This window comes from Cicer arietinum, chromosome 8 (genome assembly GCF_000331145.2).
Source record: "Cicer arietinum cultivar CDC Frontier isolate Library 1 chromosome 8, Cicar.CDCFrontier_v2.0, whole genome shotgun sequence".
NCBI classification, from domain to species: domain Eukaryota; kingdom Viridiplantae; phylum Streptophyta; class Magnoliopsida; order Fabales; family Fabaceae; genus Cicer; species Cicer arietinum.
In genome coordinates this window covers 21,249,058-21,265,650 of record NC_021167.2, presented here as the reverse complement: position 1 = coordinate 21,265,650, position 16,593 = coordinate 21,249,058, and the positions used below count along the sequence as shown (strand labels likewise).

General features: G+C 31.1%; 1 protein-coding gene and 1 long non-coding RNA gene across 16 annotated transcripts; both read left to right on the top strand.

The window, feature by feature from the left end:
- Positions 1-288: 288 nt before the first annotated feature.
- On the top strand, positions 289-6,359 carry LOC101503369 (sorbitol dehydrogenase). The gene is made up of 6 exons (XM_004513630.4): positions 289-594; positions 1,368-1,435; positions 2,248-2,484; positions 3,742-4,032; positions 4,946-5,133; positions 5,862-6,359. Exons 1-6 carry the CDS (start codon positions 462-464, stop codon positions 6,052-6,054), a joined length of 1,110 nt encoding a protein of 369 aa, XP_004513687.1. The 5' UTR covers positions 289-461; the 3' UTR covers positions 6,055-6,359.
- A 1,550-nt stretch (positions 6,360-7,909) lies between these two features.
- On the top strand, positions 7,910-16,135 carry LOC101503156 (uncharacterized). Of its 15 annotated transcripts, none has more exons than XR_012161576.1 (8): positions 7,914-8,050; positions 8,144-8,309; positions 12,325-12,443; positions 12,615-12,775; positions 12,877-12,962; positions 13,151-15,176; positions 15,365-15,432; positions 15,605-16,135. It is a non-coding gene; the product is annotated as an uncharacterized lncRNA (long non-coding RNA). The 15 variants fall into 15 exon arrangements; XR_012161569.1 differs by having other exon boundaries at positions 12,559-12,775; XR_012161573.1 differs by lacking the exon at positions 8,144-8,309 and having other exon boundaries at positions 7,910-8,050.
- The last annotated feature ends 458 nt before the right edge of the window (positions 16,136-16,593 follow it).

The following is a 16,593-nucleotide window of genomic DNA, read 5'->3' as shown; positions in this document are numbered from 1 at the left end:
TATATTATTATTATTATTATTTTATTTATTTATTTATTTATTAAATTTGGAAAAAATATATATACAATTAAAATTAAGTTGCTAATTTATCTAAAAATATGGAATATATTGATTAACTTTTTTAAAATATATATATTTATATATATATATATATATATAATCCTTGTGCTGCTGTTTCTGTTCAATTATCATCTTTCAACATGCGTCTAAATCGCCCATTAGATTTAGAGATTCCAACCGATAGTGACAGAAGAAAGGATAAGCACAACAAAATATTATCATGGATAAGAAATTAACCCCAAAAAACAGAAAAGATTATGAATGAGAACAACCCAATATCACACACTTCAATCATTAATAATTAATAATAGTAATATAATAATATCAAGAAAAGTCATAGCAGTGTGAATTTAGCTTCAAAATTAGATTTAGAAAAGAGTTTGAGTGAGTGATTAAGAAAAATGGGTAAAGGGGGAATGTCAGTTGATGATCATTTGGAAGATAAAGATGGAAGTTTTGAACAACAGAATATGGCTGCTTGGCTTGTTGGTTTGAACAATCTCAAGATTCAACCTTTCAATCTTCCTACTCTAGGTATTCATCTTAATTAACTCTCCCTTATAAATTTCATTGTTTTATAAACTTTTGTTATTGTTGTTATTGTTATTATTGTTGTTGGTTTATTTTGTGTTTCTTTTCACAATTTACACTGCCCATTAAGTTCATTGTTAAAGATTTAGGATTTGGATTTTCTGTGGTTGAAAAATGACCAACTTTACATAGTCAAACAGTTTAGGGTCTAATCAAATGATTCACTTCAAGTGGTCAATGAGTTTCAGCTAAGGACAAATCGAACGAGGGGGTCGGAGTTCAAATCCTGATTGAAATAATTCTTGGCCAAAGGGTTAAAAGAAAAACAATTTGGGGATTTGGATTGATTAATAAATTGGATTCAAAATTAAAATTTGAAATGTGGGCGTGGTTCGGATTAAGCTTATTGTTGAAGATTTGGGATTTGGATTCCTTGTAGTTGATAATATGTTTACAAAGTCAGGCAAATTCAAACTTTGAATCGATTAATAAATCGGATTCAAAATTCAAACTTGAAATGTCAGCATGATTCGGATTATGTTCATTGTTGAAGATTTGGGATTTGGATTCTCTGTAGTTAAAAAATGACGAAGTTTACAGTGTTAAACAATTCGGAACTTTGAATCGATTAATAAATCGGATTCAAACTTGAAATGTGGACACTCTCTTCCGTTGCATTGCTTGATTGTTGCAACATTGTCAGCAAACGACGGAAGAGAATCCAAATATCATAGTTAAATCATTGGCTTACTTCCTTTTCTTTTGTATGTATGAAGGACCCCATGATGTCAGAATTAGAATGAAGGCTGTTGGAATTTGTGGGAGTGATGTTCACTACCTCAAGGTAGATATTTACTATTACTGTTACATCTGATTTCATTATTACTTAGATTTGATGAGTTTGATGATCTTTGTCTGCAAGTGATTTCATACATAATCTATTGGCATGGATAACTTGAGTAATCTTTGATTGACTACAAGGATATTCGATAGTTGTTTACTTTGTGAAAACATTTCCTGTTTTCATTTCCTACAATTTGTGTTAATTTTCATCGTTAATAAGGAGGTGAGAAATTTTCGAAGTGAACAATTGTTTATATTTCTAGAAACAATGAAAATAGTTAAAAACTGTTTTCATTATTTTCAGAAATGCATCTTCACTAACATTTCATCTTATCTTCATGACAATAGTTTACTTTAAGAGTCTCTCAACAAGGTAAAGTAAACACACATTGGTGAATGTGTTTACAAAGTAAACGGCTCCGAGTTTTCTTTCACCTTCTGGTTTTTTCTATGAGTAGGAATTGAATTTAATATCCTAGGATTTACAACATTCACACACCGGTTTTGTCAAATTGCGGCAGGATGGCGTTTTAGAATGACAAATTTAGTGCCGGCCTCCATAGGCCACAATGACATTATATGGCGGATTTTTGGCTGTCTGCCATATTCCGCCATTCAACATTGTCACACACAATGCGCACCAACCACTTGCCCTAGACCTTAGTGGTATTTCACTTTCTGGTGAATCAAAGGAAGATAATATTCCTTTGATAACTGGGTTTGAATTTTTGATTCAAGGGGTTATTCCCTGCACTTATCTCTGTTCTCTCTAGTATAAAAAGTTTCAATTTTTATTGATTATTTTACTTTCAGACACTGAGATGTGCAGATTTTATAGTGAAAGAACCGATGGTTATTGGTCACGAGTGTGCCGGGATCATAGAAGAAGTTGGTAGTCAGGTAAAGACTTTGGTGGCTGGCGACCGTGTGGCGGTCGAGCCTGGGATCAGTTGTTGGCGTTGTAACCATTGCAAACTTGGTCGATATAATCTATGCCCTGAAATGAAGTTTTTTGCTACTCCACCAGTTCATGGTTCCTTGGCTAATCAGGTTTGTCCAAAAAAATCACAACTTCTCAAAGTATAGGTCTTTGTTATGTCCAATTTGAAGTGTACTTTGCATTTCTAAATATAAGAATTTTCAAGAAACAATGAAAATATGTTGTAAAAAGCTTTGTAGCACTGACGCTTCTGATCGAAGGCGTCCCTGGCGTCTAACTCATGTCAGTATCCAACAGTGATTGACACAACACAGACACATGTAGTTACATTCTATTACTTTCACTTTTTAAATTATTATCGGTGTTTACGTGTTCGTGTCAGTGTTTCATAGGGAAAAAATCTCATACAAGTAAAGCAGCATCAGTTAACAAAACAGCAGTATCTTTATCTGCTGAATGTAAACAGAATCCTAACAAAACTTTAACCAATTGATATTCTTAAATCTCAAAACATTAATTTAACTTCATTTATAGAAATTGTATAGAAACACATAAGGTTGCCTTTTGGAATCTCTCTCTTTGAATATATTATGCTTTTAAGGATGATATATGCTGGCACGTTTCAACAATCAAGTTTGGTATTTAATGTTAAATGGCATTTTTTTTTGGATTATGTTTTATTTAAAACTAAAATTGCTTTGATTTCTAGCAATGTAGTACATACATTGAATTATAGATTGCAACGGAGTTGTTAGTGTTACTAAATATTCTGAAGAATGAGATAGTGGTTGTTCCAAAATTTGACAAGTACATATAATCTTGACCGGTAAAATACGATAGCAATCATGAATTTAAGTATGAATATCCATGTTTTTTATAAAACCATGCTACAATCCCATCATCATATAAACAAAGGTGTCTCCCGCACGTAACGACAAAGACTAATCCCTCGAAGTAACTGAAATCCATTTAAGGAAGTGACCTCTCTCAACATATGTTTTTCCATAGCATCAGTTATAAATCGAACTCCTGACCAAATAGTTAAGGGGCCCAAACATCTACCACTTGTGTCACACTAGGTTGGTTCATAGTATTCATAAAATACAATTCGCTTATCCATGTTGCTCCACGTCGTAGCATTTTTATCTATCTTCTTTTTTTGTATATATAAAAAAAAAAAAAAAAGAAAGAAACCTTCAGACGGTACCAACCGTTTTTCTTGCACCGTGCTGAGTACGAGTTCCATATGCTAGTAGTTGTATATATTCACGCAACACACTTAAACTTTCTAACAACATTTGTATGAGATAAAATAGATCATCTCGAATGAAACACATGTTTGAGTCGTTGAACTTTTCTCTTTTCAGATAGTACATCCAGCAGACCTATGTTTTAAACTGCCAGACAATGTGAGCTTGGAGGAAGGTGCAATGTGCGAACCATTAAGTGTCGGCGTTCATGCTTGTAGGCGAGCAAATATCGGACCAGAAACGAATGTGTTGATTATGGGAGCAGGACCAATTGGACTTGTTACAATGCTTTCGGCTCGCGCTTTTGGGGCACCCAAGATAGTCATTGTTGATGTCGACGACCATCGTTTATCTGTTGCGAAAAATCTTGGTGCTGATGATATTGTTAAAGTTTCAACAAACATTCAGGTATATTGAACCAGAAAGTTCTTAAGTTCTGCTATGTTTTCTTGCAATGAACATAAGTTTTTTAAACAACAGCTTCTCCTATAACTTGAAAATTAGCTTCTGCAATTCGATTTTTCGATTGTTCTCTCGTTTAACTTGTCTATAATTATCTATAAACTTACAAAAGACTTTTCTGTAAGTATATAGAAAGTTCTAGTTTAAGTTCTCAAAAGTATTTTAATTACCATTAAGTTAGAAGTTAATCCAAACTAGCCGCCATAACTATGTTGTGTTTTCTTCATTTTATGTATATTCAGGTGACACTTATGTGTTTGCATTGTTATATGTTCTTTCCATCAAAATATATACTGTTCCATTGCAACTTGGTTTCTGTAATGAGTTTTTGAAAGAATGCATTCAATTACATGTTCTTTTGACAAAACTAAATATGTACTGATAGTTTCCTTGTGTTTCTATACAAAAAAAACAAAGCCATATCTCACTAAGAACCCTTTTAGGATCGAGTCGATCGACAATTTAATTAAGCGCTTATAACATAAGCGGTTATCATATAAATTCTCATTGATATAAGTTACTTCTATAATACAAGATGAAATAAAGTCAAACTGTTATTTTTTTTTTGTAAGCTATAAGTTGTTCTGGAGAGCTTACAGAAATAAGTTGAAAGCAACTAATGGACTTTTCATAAGTTGTTTCTGTAAGTTCTCTCAAATTGTTTCACAAGTACTCATACCAGTAGATAAGTTCGAATAAACCAATTCAAACATGCCCTAAGTGGAGTCAAGTGTCGACTACAAAAATCAAACGATTGCCATAATTTTTTATCATATATCATATCTCTATCCAAACAAATTGAAATTGGTGTTTCTATAAACACCAGTTTAACTTAATTTCAAATACACTTGCATTACAGGATGTAGGTGAAGAAGTTAAGAAGATACATAATGTTATGGAAGGTGGTGTAGATGTTACATTTGATTGTGCTGGTTTTGACAAAACAATGACTACAGCATTGGCTGCTACTCAACCAGGTGGCAAAGTTTGTCTAGTTGGAATGGGTCATTCTGAAATGACTGTGCCACTCACCCCAGCTGCTGCAAGGTAATGATGACACTTGGTTTTTTTATTTTTTATTAATCTGAAGTGCCACTAATGGTCATTTTACAACTGTTCCCGAGAAGATTTGAACTCTTACCACTGAACTAGCACCTCAAGTTCCTCAAGTTCAATGACACTTGGTTTAGTCCAGTGGTATGGGTTAGAACACTGAAAAAAGTACTATGAAGTAGGAACATTCTTATTAGTTCTCAAAGGTTTAGCTGGGTAATATGGGTTAGGACATTGAACAAGTACTATGTTGGAGGTTTAGGATTTGATACATGCTACTAACAATTTCTCTCTTTCGTAATAAATTAATCATTAATATTTACCTATAAAAAACAATATCCTTATTAGATTGAAGTTTGCAAACATGATTTATGCTAGGATACGTTATTTCAAAAACAAATTCTACGAAATGGAATTTAATTAGATCATATTTATCAAAAGTATTTTTTAACTGTGTATTTTCCGAAAATGGTACAACTGAAAAGAGTACAACAAAGTATCAGAAAGATAACAATTTTGTTTAACCTAAAACTTTTTTTTTAAAAGAATTTTTTTTTTCAAACATGCTCTATATATAAACATTATTAATTCAAGTTTACTAGATTCATGTCATAATTCAAGAAAAATACATTCACATGAATCATGTTATTTTGGTATACCTTAAATTTTTCTTAATTTATGCAATGTTTAATAATCATGGTTTATTACTATACAAAATACAGGGAAGTTGATGTGATTGGCATTTTCCGCTATAAGAATACATGGCCTCTTTGCCTTGAGTTTATAAAGAGTGGAAAAATTGATGTAAAACCACTTATAACTCATAGGTTTGGGTTCTCTCAAAAGGAAGTGGAAGAAGCCTTTGAAACAAGTGCTCGTGGTGGTAACGCCATTAAGGTCATGTTCAATCTTTAGATACTAGACGTATTTGGATCTTCTACGGTTGGATGGAGTATAGTATTGCAGTTGTAGGAATCCTTAGATTTAAAGAAATAAAATTTTCTCTCTAAATTTAAGAGTTTTTGTAGTTGCAGTATCATATCACAGTTGTAGAAGACCGGTCTATACTAGATTGAGAATTGACTAAAATTCTCTTCCTATGAACAAAGTTTTTGTATACTTGTTTGTTCATGCCCTTGCTCATTCTCTTGTTAAATGTCAATGTATTTATAAATTTGGGTTGTGAATAAAGTTGGTTTCAATAATAAGTAATTAAAAAATGTGTTGTTTCAACTCATTTTTGAGTTGAGAAACATGAATTGCATTGTGCAGATTTAACAAAGAATATGGTAGTTCAATATAATTAAGGATTTGGATTTGGTGTAGTAATTGTGTCATGGAGTTTCGAATATCAACCATTTGATCTCAAGCTATTGATTGATTGGGATTGTTTTAAACTCATTTTGTTATTATGTAATGTAAATTATTTGATTTTAAATTAAGATCGAGATAAAAAACTGTATAAATGTGTCTTTTCTTTACTATAGCAAATTTGACACATACTCAATGACACTTTCACCAAACCAAAAAAGGTGAATGTTCATTTAATCTCTCTTAGTTTTTAGTAGTATAAAATACACTTTCGGATTCTAGCTTGCGATATTTAGAGATGGGGAGGCAAATTAGAGGCGGATGAATACTCACCAACAAAAAATGTGGTAGTTCAATATGTTATGGAATTGTTCCAAGGATTTGAAACTAATCAATGACAAGGGAGAATTAAGTTTCATGACTCGAACTACTTAACCAATAACTACAAAATTTAAACAGAGAGACTCGGTCATCAAATCATAACAACGAAATTTACATTTTAAACACATGAAAAAGAATGATAAATAAAAAGATTAATATTTTTATTAACTATTAATGTGTTGAAAGTGAATTATATATTATTAATTAAAATAATATTTAAAAATAATATTAAAAACTAAAATTATATTCTTTATAAAATATTTTTTTTTGTCACATTAGTTTTTATTTTTCCTCTTCAATTCAAATTTCAACTAAAAACTTATAGTTTTTGTTTTTATCACTTCCACCTCTCTTCAAAATTGTCCCTCAATTGCTAAGAAATCAAAAGGTGATGGAGTCCACCATTATCTTTATCTTTATCCTGTTTTGAAACACCAAACACTTTCATAAGTGTGGATTTTATATCCTTCTAATCAACAATTTTTTCTCATCTAAATATCTTTTATTCATTTATTTTAATTATTAATTTTTTTACTAAATACAAGTTATTAAATTCACCCACCAGCAAAAGTTAGCAAGTCCATTTTCCCTCTCTCTCATTTAACCATTGGTTTCTTCTACTCACACTTTCTATTTTCTTGAAACAAATATACAATAAATATACTATGTCTCACCCTTATACCCACAATTTATTACCCTCACACCTTCCATTATTAATCTAAACACTCGGTTCACTTCACTCTCTTGAATTTCGATTCTCTCTCTCACATACAATATTCTTACTCTCTTCTCTCACTGTCCAAGTTACTCTTCTCTCAAACCCTAGTAACTACTCTTTATAAAAGAGGCGAGACTGGAATACATTCTGCCAGTATCTACAAAATCACCGTCCACCACTATCATTATCACTATGCAACGGTTCACACGTTCTTCAATTCCTAAACTACCTCCATCAATTCGGTAAAACCAAAGTCCATAACCATCCTTGTCCTTCCTTTGGAATCCCTAACGCTCCTTGTCCTTGTCCTTGTCCTCTTCGTCAGGCGTGGGGAATCCCTTACGCAGCATTACTCTCTTCCATATTTCACTTTAACCAAATACATTCTCCCTCTGTTCTAACCCTTGCGTCGCCCTCCATCATTTCGGTGCCTCCTCAGGCCGCCGCGAGCTCAGATCTGAACCATGAAAGCCGTTTTCGTGCTTCTTCTCTGCCGCCACGGTAAACACTTTCCCCGACTGAGTTACCTTTGTTTCTTCCATTTGATGCTATTTATGAACTTAAACTGTATAGACACATTTTTTATTTGAACAGCAACCTATTTTCTTACTAAATCCGAATTTGGAATGGCTATTGATAATTTTTTATCGCTGGTAAGGTTAAATTTTATCTCAGCTCAAGTGTAAAGTTATCGTTGAGATGAGGATTCTTGGTCGCTTACTTTCTCTTTCTCTCAAGTGTGATTTCTTTGATTAATTAGGTGAGTACACAGTTTTAATCATAATTTGTTTTATTTTTAGTTAACATAGTCAAAAGCAAAATTGGGTTTTTTATCGGAATATCCTTTTTTTTAAATTAATACCAAAATGCCTCACTTCTAAAAAATAATATCAAAATGCCCTACTTTTTAGCCTCAGTTGTTCATCGCAACCTTGAAGCCAAAAATTTTCCACGTTATTTGATGGTCGAATCCTGTGAATGTGACCTCCTACTAGGTTTTATTTTTTTTTGTTGTTTAATTTTGTTATTGAGTATATTATATTTATTATTATTAAATAATTAAAAAATAATTAAAATATTAAAAAATACAAAATATTATTATTAATAATAAAAATAATTAATTTAATAATATTATATAACTTTTAATAATTATAATAATAAAAAGAGTAATAATAATAGTTTTAATATTAATAATAATAAATAGAAAATTCTATTAATAAAATAAAATAAAAATACATTAAATTAAAAGAAAAAATATATTAAAAAAAATAATTTTAATAATAATAATAATTTTAATATTAATAATAAGAAAATTATATTAATACATTAAAATAAAATTACATTAAATTAAAAGAAAAAAATACATCAATTTTGAAATCCGCACTTTCTTGGGACTCTATCCGTAGTGTCCATTTCTGTTATAATGTGTTTGATCTTTGGGCGACCTTTCTTGACTCTCCGCATTAGTGGATTGTGACACACCTTAACATATTCATATTGTGGCCAATATCCTTCGTTTGATATCGGTTGGAACGCTTCAATGTAGACTTTAAGTACTGTTTCCACCTTGTACACATCAGATATAACGCTGCTATCACATGTGAACAAGGCATATGTTTAGCTTGATATTTTTCACAATCGCACCATTTGTTAGGAAGATTTACACTGAAATTACCAATTGGTCGCCCTTTTTTTGGAACTACTGTCTCGTGGACCATGAAAGTATGGTTGTTTCGATCAAAACTATCGACTCTATGACTATTTGATTTACGTATTTTCGATTTCATAAAAGTCATACATGTTTCTGTGTATACCTGACCAGAAGCTAAAATTGATGCGTGTTGTTTTGCCATGGTTGGAAATAGTGTACTTATTTTATAATATGTTGATTGGACCAAAGCAGTGATGGAAAGGTTGTGTGGTTCTTTTAATACTGTGTTCATCGACTCCACAAGGTTGGTGGTCATCTGACCCCAACGGCTACCTCTATCAAATGCTTGAATCCAATCTTGTCGCGGTATATTGTCTAACCATTTCAAAGCTTCTGGGTTTACGATGGCAATTTCTCTGCGGTAGTATCGATATGTAGACTCATTGATTGAGTAATTTGTATTGAAACAGTAGACAATGCATTATTACATTAATTATAAAACTTCATAATTTAATTTTTCATTAATGATAAGAAGTAAAAATTAAATTATTACCCATAGAAATAACATTGTTCTTCAAAGTATTATCCTTAAATTCCCTTGCAAAATTTTGTGAAATATGTCGGACACAAAACACATGCTTTGACGGAGGATGTTGCCACCCATTATTCAGATTATTGTAAGCACTTTTGATAGATTCGTGTCTATCTGAAATCAAACAAATGTTGGCTTGTGGAGTGACGTGTGATCTCAAATTTCTCAAAAAAAAAAACTCCAAGCTTCTTTTGTCTCACATTCCACAAGAGCATAAGCAATGAGAATGATATTGTCGTTCTCATCCTGTGCAACTGCTACCAATAGAGTTCCCTTATACTTGCTGTATAACCAAGTTCCATCAACTTGTACAATTGGTTTGCAAAATTAAAACGCATATATGCATGGAACGTAAGTCCAAAATAGTCTATGAAAGATTGTCATCCCATTTATCAAACCATGTTCATTATAAGTTGGGATTGTTTCCATTCTAATAATGGTTCCTGGAGCAAACGTTTGCATAACTAATAACCATCGTGGAAGTTGGTTGTAAGACTCTTTCCAATTGCCATAAATTTGTTCGATTGCCTTATTTTTTCTCAACCAAGCCTTTCTATAACTAATTGTGTAGTTATGTAAAGTCTGAATCTGAGCAATAATGACATTCACTTTGATTGAAGGGTTCATCCTCATAATTTGCATTATACTTGCACATATCATGTTAGAATCGAGTTTTGTATGAACTTGTGATAGTGCAGAATTTGTGCAAGTATGAGGTGTATTCAATTTTTCAATCACCAACAATTCACTTTTTTTGCGTTTTGAAGCTCTACATCTAAACAAACAATTTGGATGTGAACAAATAATAACGTACCTTTCTAAATTTGATTTTTGCACCACAAAATTCAATGATTGTTTTAGATGATAACGCTTGATTGCATGTACACATTCATCCTTGTTCTGAAACTTCATTCCAACTTCAAGAGTTTCACCTAAATTTGGGACTTCGTCAATGAACATGTGATCAAATTCAGTTGGTTGGTTTGCGGTGGATAGATTGATGTTCTTCATGTGGAATGGTGGATCGAATACATGTGGGATAGGTTGATAGGTTGATCTTCTGCTTCCATATCTTCATCAACATCATCATCGTCAGAATCACCAGATGATTCATCGAAGTATGTTTCATCATTTTCACTATAATCACCTAATTCTTCCTCATTGATATTATAATGGACACTAAGTGGAAGATCACATTGTGGACTTGTTGGGAGAGATTCGTGATGAAGTTTTTGGGAGACATTGTGGACATGTTGAGTTTGTTCATTTTGGCTAGAGTATGGTTCTTAGTGTTGTGATGGAGAATATACGTCGGGTTGATAAGGGCTAGAGTATGGTTCATAGTGTTGTGATGGGATATAGTTGGGATTAGGCATGTTTGAGGTTGATGGTTGATTTGTTGAAGTAGGACAACTTTAAAATGTAATGTATAACTCAATCGTGCCAAGTTGTGACCATTGTGCATAAACATTAAACATGAGTTGAACATGTTCGTTATTACAAACCTTCATTAATTCAAATTTGATTGTATTTTCACCAAAGAAGATAAGGTGTCGATAAACTATATCAGTTATCGTCACGTTGTCGTCGAACTGTAACTTTTTCTTAATGACATTCTTTAGACGAGCAAGGTTGCTGTTAAAATGTACTTTGAACGCCTTTTTGTAATCACTTACAAATGTTTTCCCTTCAACTCCATCGACAATTGAACCATTGTAATAAACAATACAAATGACTTGTTGAGAAGCCATGATTATGTAATTGATAGAATGTATGATGAGATAGAAGGTGTGGTGATATAGTGTGATCTAGTTTTCTATTTATAGAAGTTAGTAGGATTCCTATTTTTTTACATAACCTTCCACAACCGTTGATAAATGAATTTGGATGGTCAAGATTAAAGATTGAATAGATCAATTTGATTCATTATCAATTGGTCTCTACCTGGCCCTGCGACCTTTAAGAGATCGTTTCATGGCCCTGCGACCTCCCAAAGAAGTCGTTTCCTGGCCTTGCGATCTCCTTAAGGGTTCGCAATATGGGGATGCGACCTCCCACTACGTTGGCTGAATGTGAGGATCGCTACCTGGCCCTGCGATTTCCTATATAAACACTCCATACCAACATCATCAAACACATTTCCTCCATCTTAATCTAAAAATCACTATCTCCAACTTCTCAAACACACTTTTTCCGATTTCTCAAACACATTTTCTTTAACTTTATTCATGGAATTATCCAAAAATCATAGAGCTGAAAGTCGATATATTCAAGCATTTGTAAGTATTTTATATTAATGTCTTATATATTATTAATTTATATATTGTTAATTTTATATTTTATATAGAATATTTTATATATTATTAATTTATATATTATTAATTTTATATTTTATATTAATGTCTTATATATAGAATATTTTATATATTATTAATTTTATATTTTATATTAATGTCTTGTCTTATATATTGAATATTTTTTATATTATTAATTTATATATTGTTAATTTATATTTTATATTATTAATTTTAGATTCCCTTGAAGAATAAATTGAAATGTCATGGTCATGTCAACAAAAAACCGAACGACGCCATATTACCGTATTTGCAACAAGTTGTATTTGGTGAAATGATCATAATTGGAAACAAAAGGTAATTTTATTAAATTAAAATGGCTTAAAGATACGTGAAAACGCATTCGAAGTAGAAAAACAAGCAGTCGAGCATATATATTACGTATGATTGGAGGATTGTTGATGTCAAACAGATCCAATAATCGTGGCGATTTAAATAAAGCATCTCATTATAGTTGGGGTTTGACAGTTTTAACAACACTCTATAGAGAATTATGCCTTGCTATAAACCCGATGTAAGGTCGATGGGAGGATGTGCATTGTTGTTGCAAAATTGGGCATGATATCGTTTGACTTGTGTTGTGTTGTTCCGGATGCACCCAGTGCATGGATATTTCCACTTGCACAAAGGTAACTATTGCACATAATTTTTATATATTTTAATTTTTTAAAATTTATTATTTACTGTATTACTAATTTTATTATATTTTTATTTTTTATATATTCGACAGATTTAATTCTGGCGGTCTAAATTTCAGTAGAGTTCCTCACAATGATATAGAAGGATATCGGAATACTATCGACCATAATTCAGAAAGTAATATATTCATATTCATTCTCATGTAGTTACAATTTTAAAATGGATCTGCACACTACATTACATATTCTTAAGTTTTGATTTTTTCTCTTTTACCAGTTTCTTTTCATATTTTTCCTATTTCTTTGTTTGTTTGTGTTCACTTCCTAGTTAAATTTTGATATACAATCTCCACTTTCAAGGAACAGCATGAAGCAACCGTTTTAAGATGTGAAGTTATCGTTGAGATAGAGATTCTTGGTTGCTTACCTCCTCTTTCTCTCAAGTGTGATTTCTTTGATTAATTAGGTGAGTTCACAGTTTTTATCATAATGATATCATAATTTGTTTTATTTTTAGTTAACATAGCCAAACAAAATTATAAATACATAACATTGGTTTGCTTACATGAGGTCGAACAATATGGAAAAAATTTCTTAGTTGTGTTGGAGGTGATACTAAACGCATTATTTCATCGATAATATTAATGATACTTATGGTTAGTCCCTTTTTCTCCAAATACCTTAATACATCCATTCTCAAACTCTTCAAAGAGAAAAAGGCTCAACGAACATAGGGTCATTGAAGGAGCAAATTTTAACATTTCTATATTTTGAAACTTATTTGTTTGTTTATTCTTTTTTTTTCTCTAGTATAGATAAATGATTTTTTCAAATGTTTTGTTGTCAAAATCTCCGTTGACAGCTTTTTTTTCCATCAATATCTAGAAACAAGATATACATGTGAACATTGACATGCAAACATGAAATGTATTTATTGCATCCAAATTTAATGTTTAATTATATATATGGGCAAGGTACTATGTGATATAAGAAAACCGGAGTTTTATTATTACTCGATAATCCTCTACGTTTATTTACATCACAATCCCCAAGTTTAACTCTTTGGATTTATAATATTGAATGTCACCCTAGGTGAATATCATCCTATCCTAAACATAATTCATATGTATACAAGTATCGTTGACCTCGTCAAATGATTTGGAAGATGGTCTTCGTCCTTTTATAAGGATTTATATCTATCGGCATGATAGAGATATATAAGAAAACAGAGTTTTATTACTATTTCAACGATGATACTCGACGTCTATAGTTGTTGAATCTATATCTCATTTCACATGAGAAAGAGTATTGGACAAATAGGATGAAGTAAAAAAACAATATATTTAATGCATCAAAATTAGAAGCCAACACTCCAAGGTTTAACGTCATCACTTGACCGTTATGATTTCAATTCTCTATCTCAAAAATAGTTATATATGAAAGAGGTATTTCAAATTTAACTTTTAGATTTATAATATTGAATATCATCTTATTCTAAACATAATCCATCTACTGTCGTTGACCTTGTCGAATGCTCTTTGGAAGATGTCCTTCGTCAATTTCTTAGAGAAGCTGAGAAGGTAAACATTGAAGTTTCTTACGTAAACTGAGAAGGTAAAGATTGAAATTCCTTTTTGCCACTTTTGTTATAGCTTGACTTGAGTGGCTTGCTTAATTATAACGTTGATAAGAGGTACATGTATTTTGAAAGAGTTTGAAATTTTTTTAAGAATAGAATTGAAGTTGAGAAGTTATATTAAATGGTGACATTCTGTGTTGAACTTGAGAAAATAGTGCTAATTATAAATATATGATGAACATGTTAATTTTCATTTTAATATTTCTTTATATTTGTTTGTAAGTGCATTGGTTTTTAAAATTTGAACAAAGCTGTTTTAGACATATTTCTGATGCCGATGTAGAAAAGTTAAGAGTGAAAGAGGTTAGTGGCGCTAAAATGTGTTTTTTAAGTTGTGTTACTGTATATATTCTTTATACTCATCTGATGTTGCATATATATATATATATATATATTTAAACAATAATTGTAGGTGTTTTAGTGTTTACTCTAAATATATATTCAAGGCTTGTGATGATCTTTTCAATTTGGGAATGACCTGTTATATGAACTCGACATTGCAATGTCTGCCTCTATTATGTGCCAAAATTGAAGATGGCTTTAACGAAGTAAATATTTTCTTAGGAGTCAAATTTGCTGTCTTGCCGATATATTACTTAATATTGTTTGAACTTTGTTGGGATCAGGTACTTAGATGCAGGACGGAACAATGATGTTGATAAGGCTTGTCATAACTTGACCATTGGAACCTGTCACTTATTTACTAAGTTTGATGAAAGTGTCAAGCCTGTGACGCCTACACAATTTTAGTTGGTACATTATCTAGTGTCTATAATTTATCAATTTTGGATGACTATTTTTTTTAACGATTGATTAGACTTTCGCATGACATGTTAATGCAACATGTTCGTAAGTTGAATGCCGACATTTAATTATTATTTTCATTGTTGTTGTTGTAGTGATTTTATATACATATATATTGAACTATTCGTGTTTAACAGGTTGCTGAAAAATATTGGACGCAACTTCTATTCACATCTTCACAATCTCTAAGATACTCTAGATCTAGGTAACTAACTTTCTTCGTATTTTTTTGTATAAAAGTGCAGTTGCACTATGTTGTAACTTCTCAGTTCTTACTTCTAACTTCTAGAAGTTTACTAGATTTTACGAACTCATTTATATGTTTTATTTTTCTTCAATTTCTTTTGTTCTTAATGATTATTATTGTTATTTTTCAGTGAAAACACTATTACTGATGCTGTAAAGGCTAGTAAGAGCTCTTTTTTGACATAAAACTTAGTAGTAGGTATATTTTGAGATTTCTGGATGATCTCAAACTTCAAACCTCAGCAATTGTGGACGATCTCAAACTTCAAACTTCTTCTGATGATCTCGTAGAGATGTTTGTTCATGATCCACTTCAATCTACACCGCAGACTCAACCTGCAGATTTTTATTCATAATCTACCTCAATCTTCACGACTGATTCAATCTCTGGCAATTGTCGATGATCTCAAACTTAAAACTTCTTCTGATAATTTCGTAGAGATGTTTGTTCATGATCCACTTCAATATCTACCTCAAAATTCACCATAGATTCAAACGTTAGGTTTTAATTGTATATGATCTCATAAATATTGAGTTGAGGTTAATAGATTTCTTCTAATTTTAACTGGAACAGTGAGCTCAACCTTAACTATTTTAATAGTCGGTCTAAGAAATTTCATATTGAATTTTTGAATTATAATATGAGAGTGATTTGTGAGTAATATTTCTCTACAATTAATAAAACTAATTGAAATTTTTTTATCTAAGGTTAAAACATAAAGTTAAAGTAATGCAATAGTTAATATGAAATAAAACACTATAGTCTAATCAATTACAAATTATTAAAAAAAAATTCTTTTTAATTATTTTTGTCATATTGAATGCAAATGTAAGTGATCATATTGCCTTGTGTAGTAGGTCAATGAAGTTGGGATGTAAGTGAATTTTTGACGAGGTAGTAGGGATGGGAATAGGTTAAGCTGTCACGAGTTATGGTCTGACATGTTCTATTTAATAAAAAAATTACGCTCATGCTATTTTTAAAGTTTATTTATTTAAATAGGTTGTGCTCAAATTTATAAAAAATGTTTATTGGACATGACCTATATTTTTTTTTATTAATGTCGTTTATTATTATTATTATTATTATTATTATTATTATTATTATTATTATTATTAT

Bases quoted from the DNA above. Each gene is read 5' to 3' on its own strand.
- LOC101503369 (XM_004513630.4), top strand. From the start codon at position 462: ATGGGTAAAGGGGGAATGTCAGTTGATGATCATTTGGAAGATAAAGAT. The intron at 1,436-2,247 runs GTAGATATTTAC...TTTTACTTTCAG, and splicing joins GTGATGTTCACTACCTCAAG to ACACTGAGATGTGCAGATTT. The intron at 4,033-4,945 runs GTATATTGAACC...CTTGCATTACAG, and splicing joins AAGTTTCAACAAACATTCAG to GATGTAGGTGAAGAAGTTAA.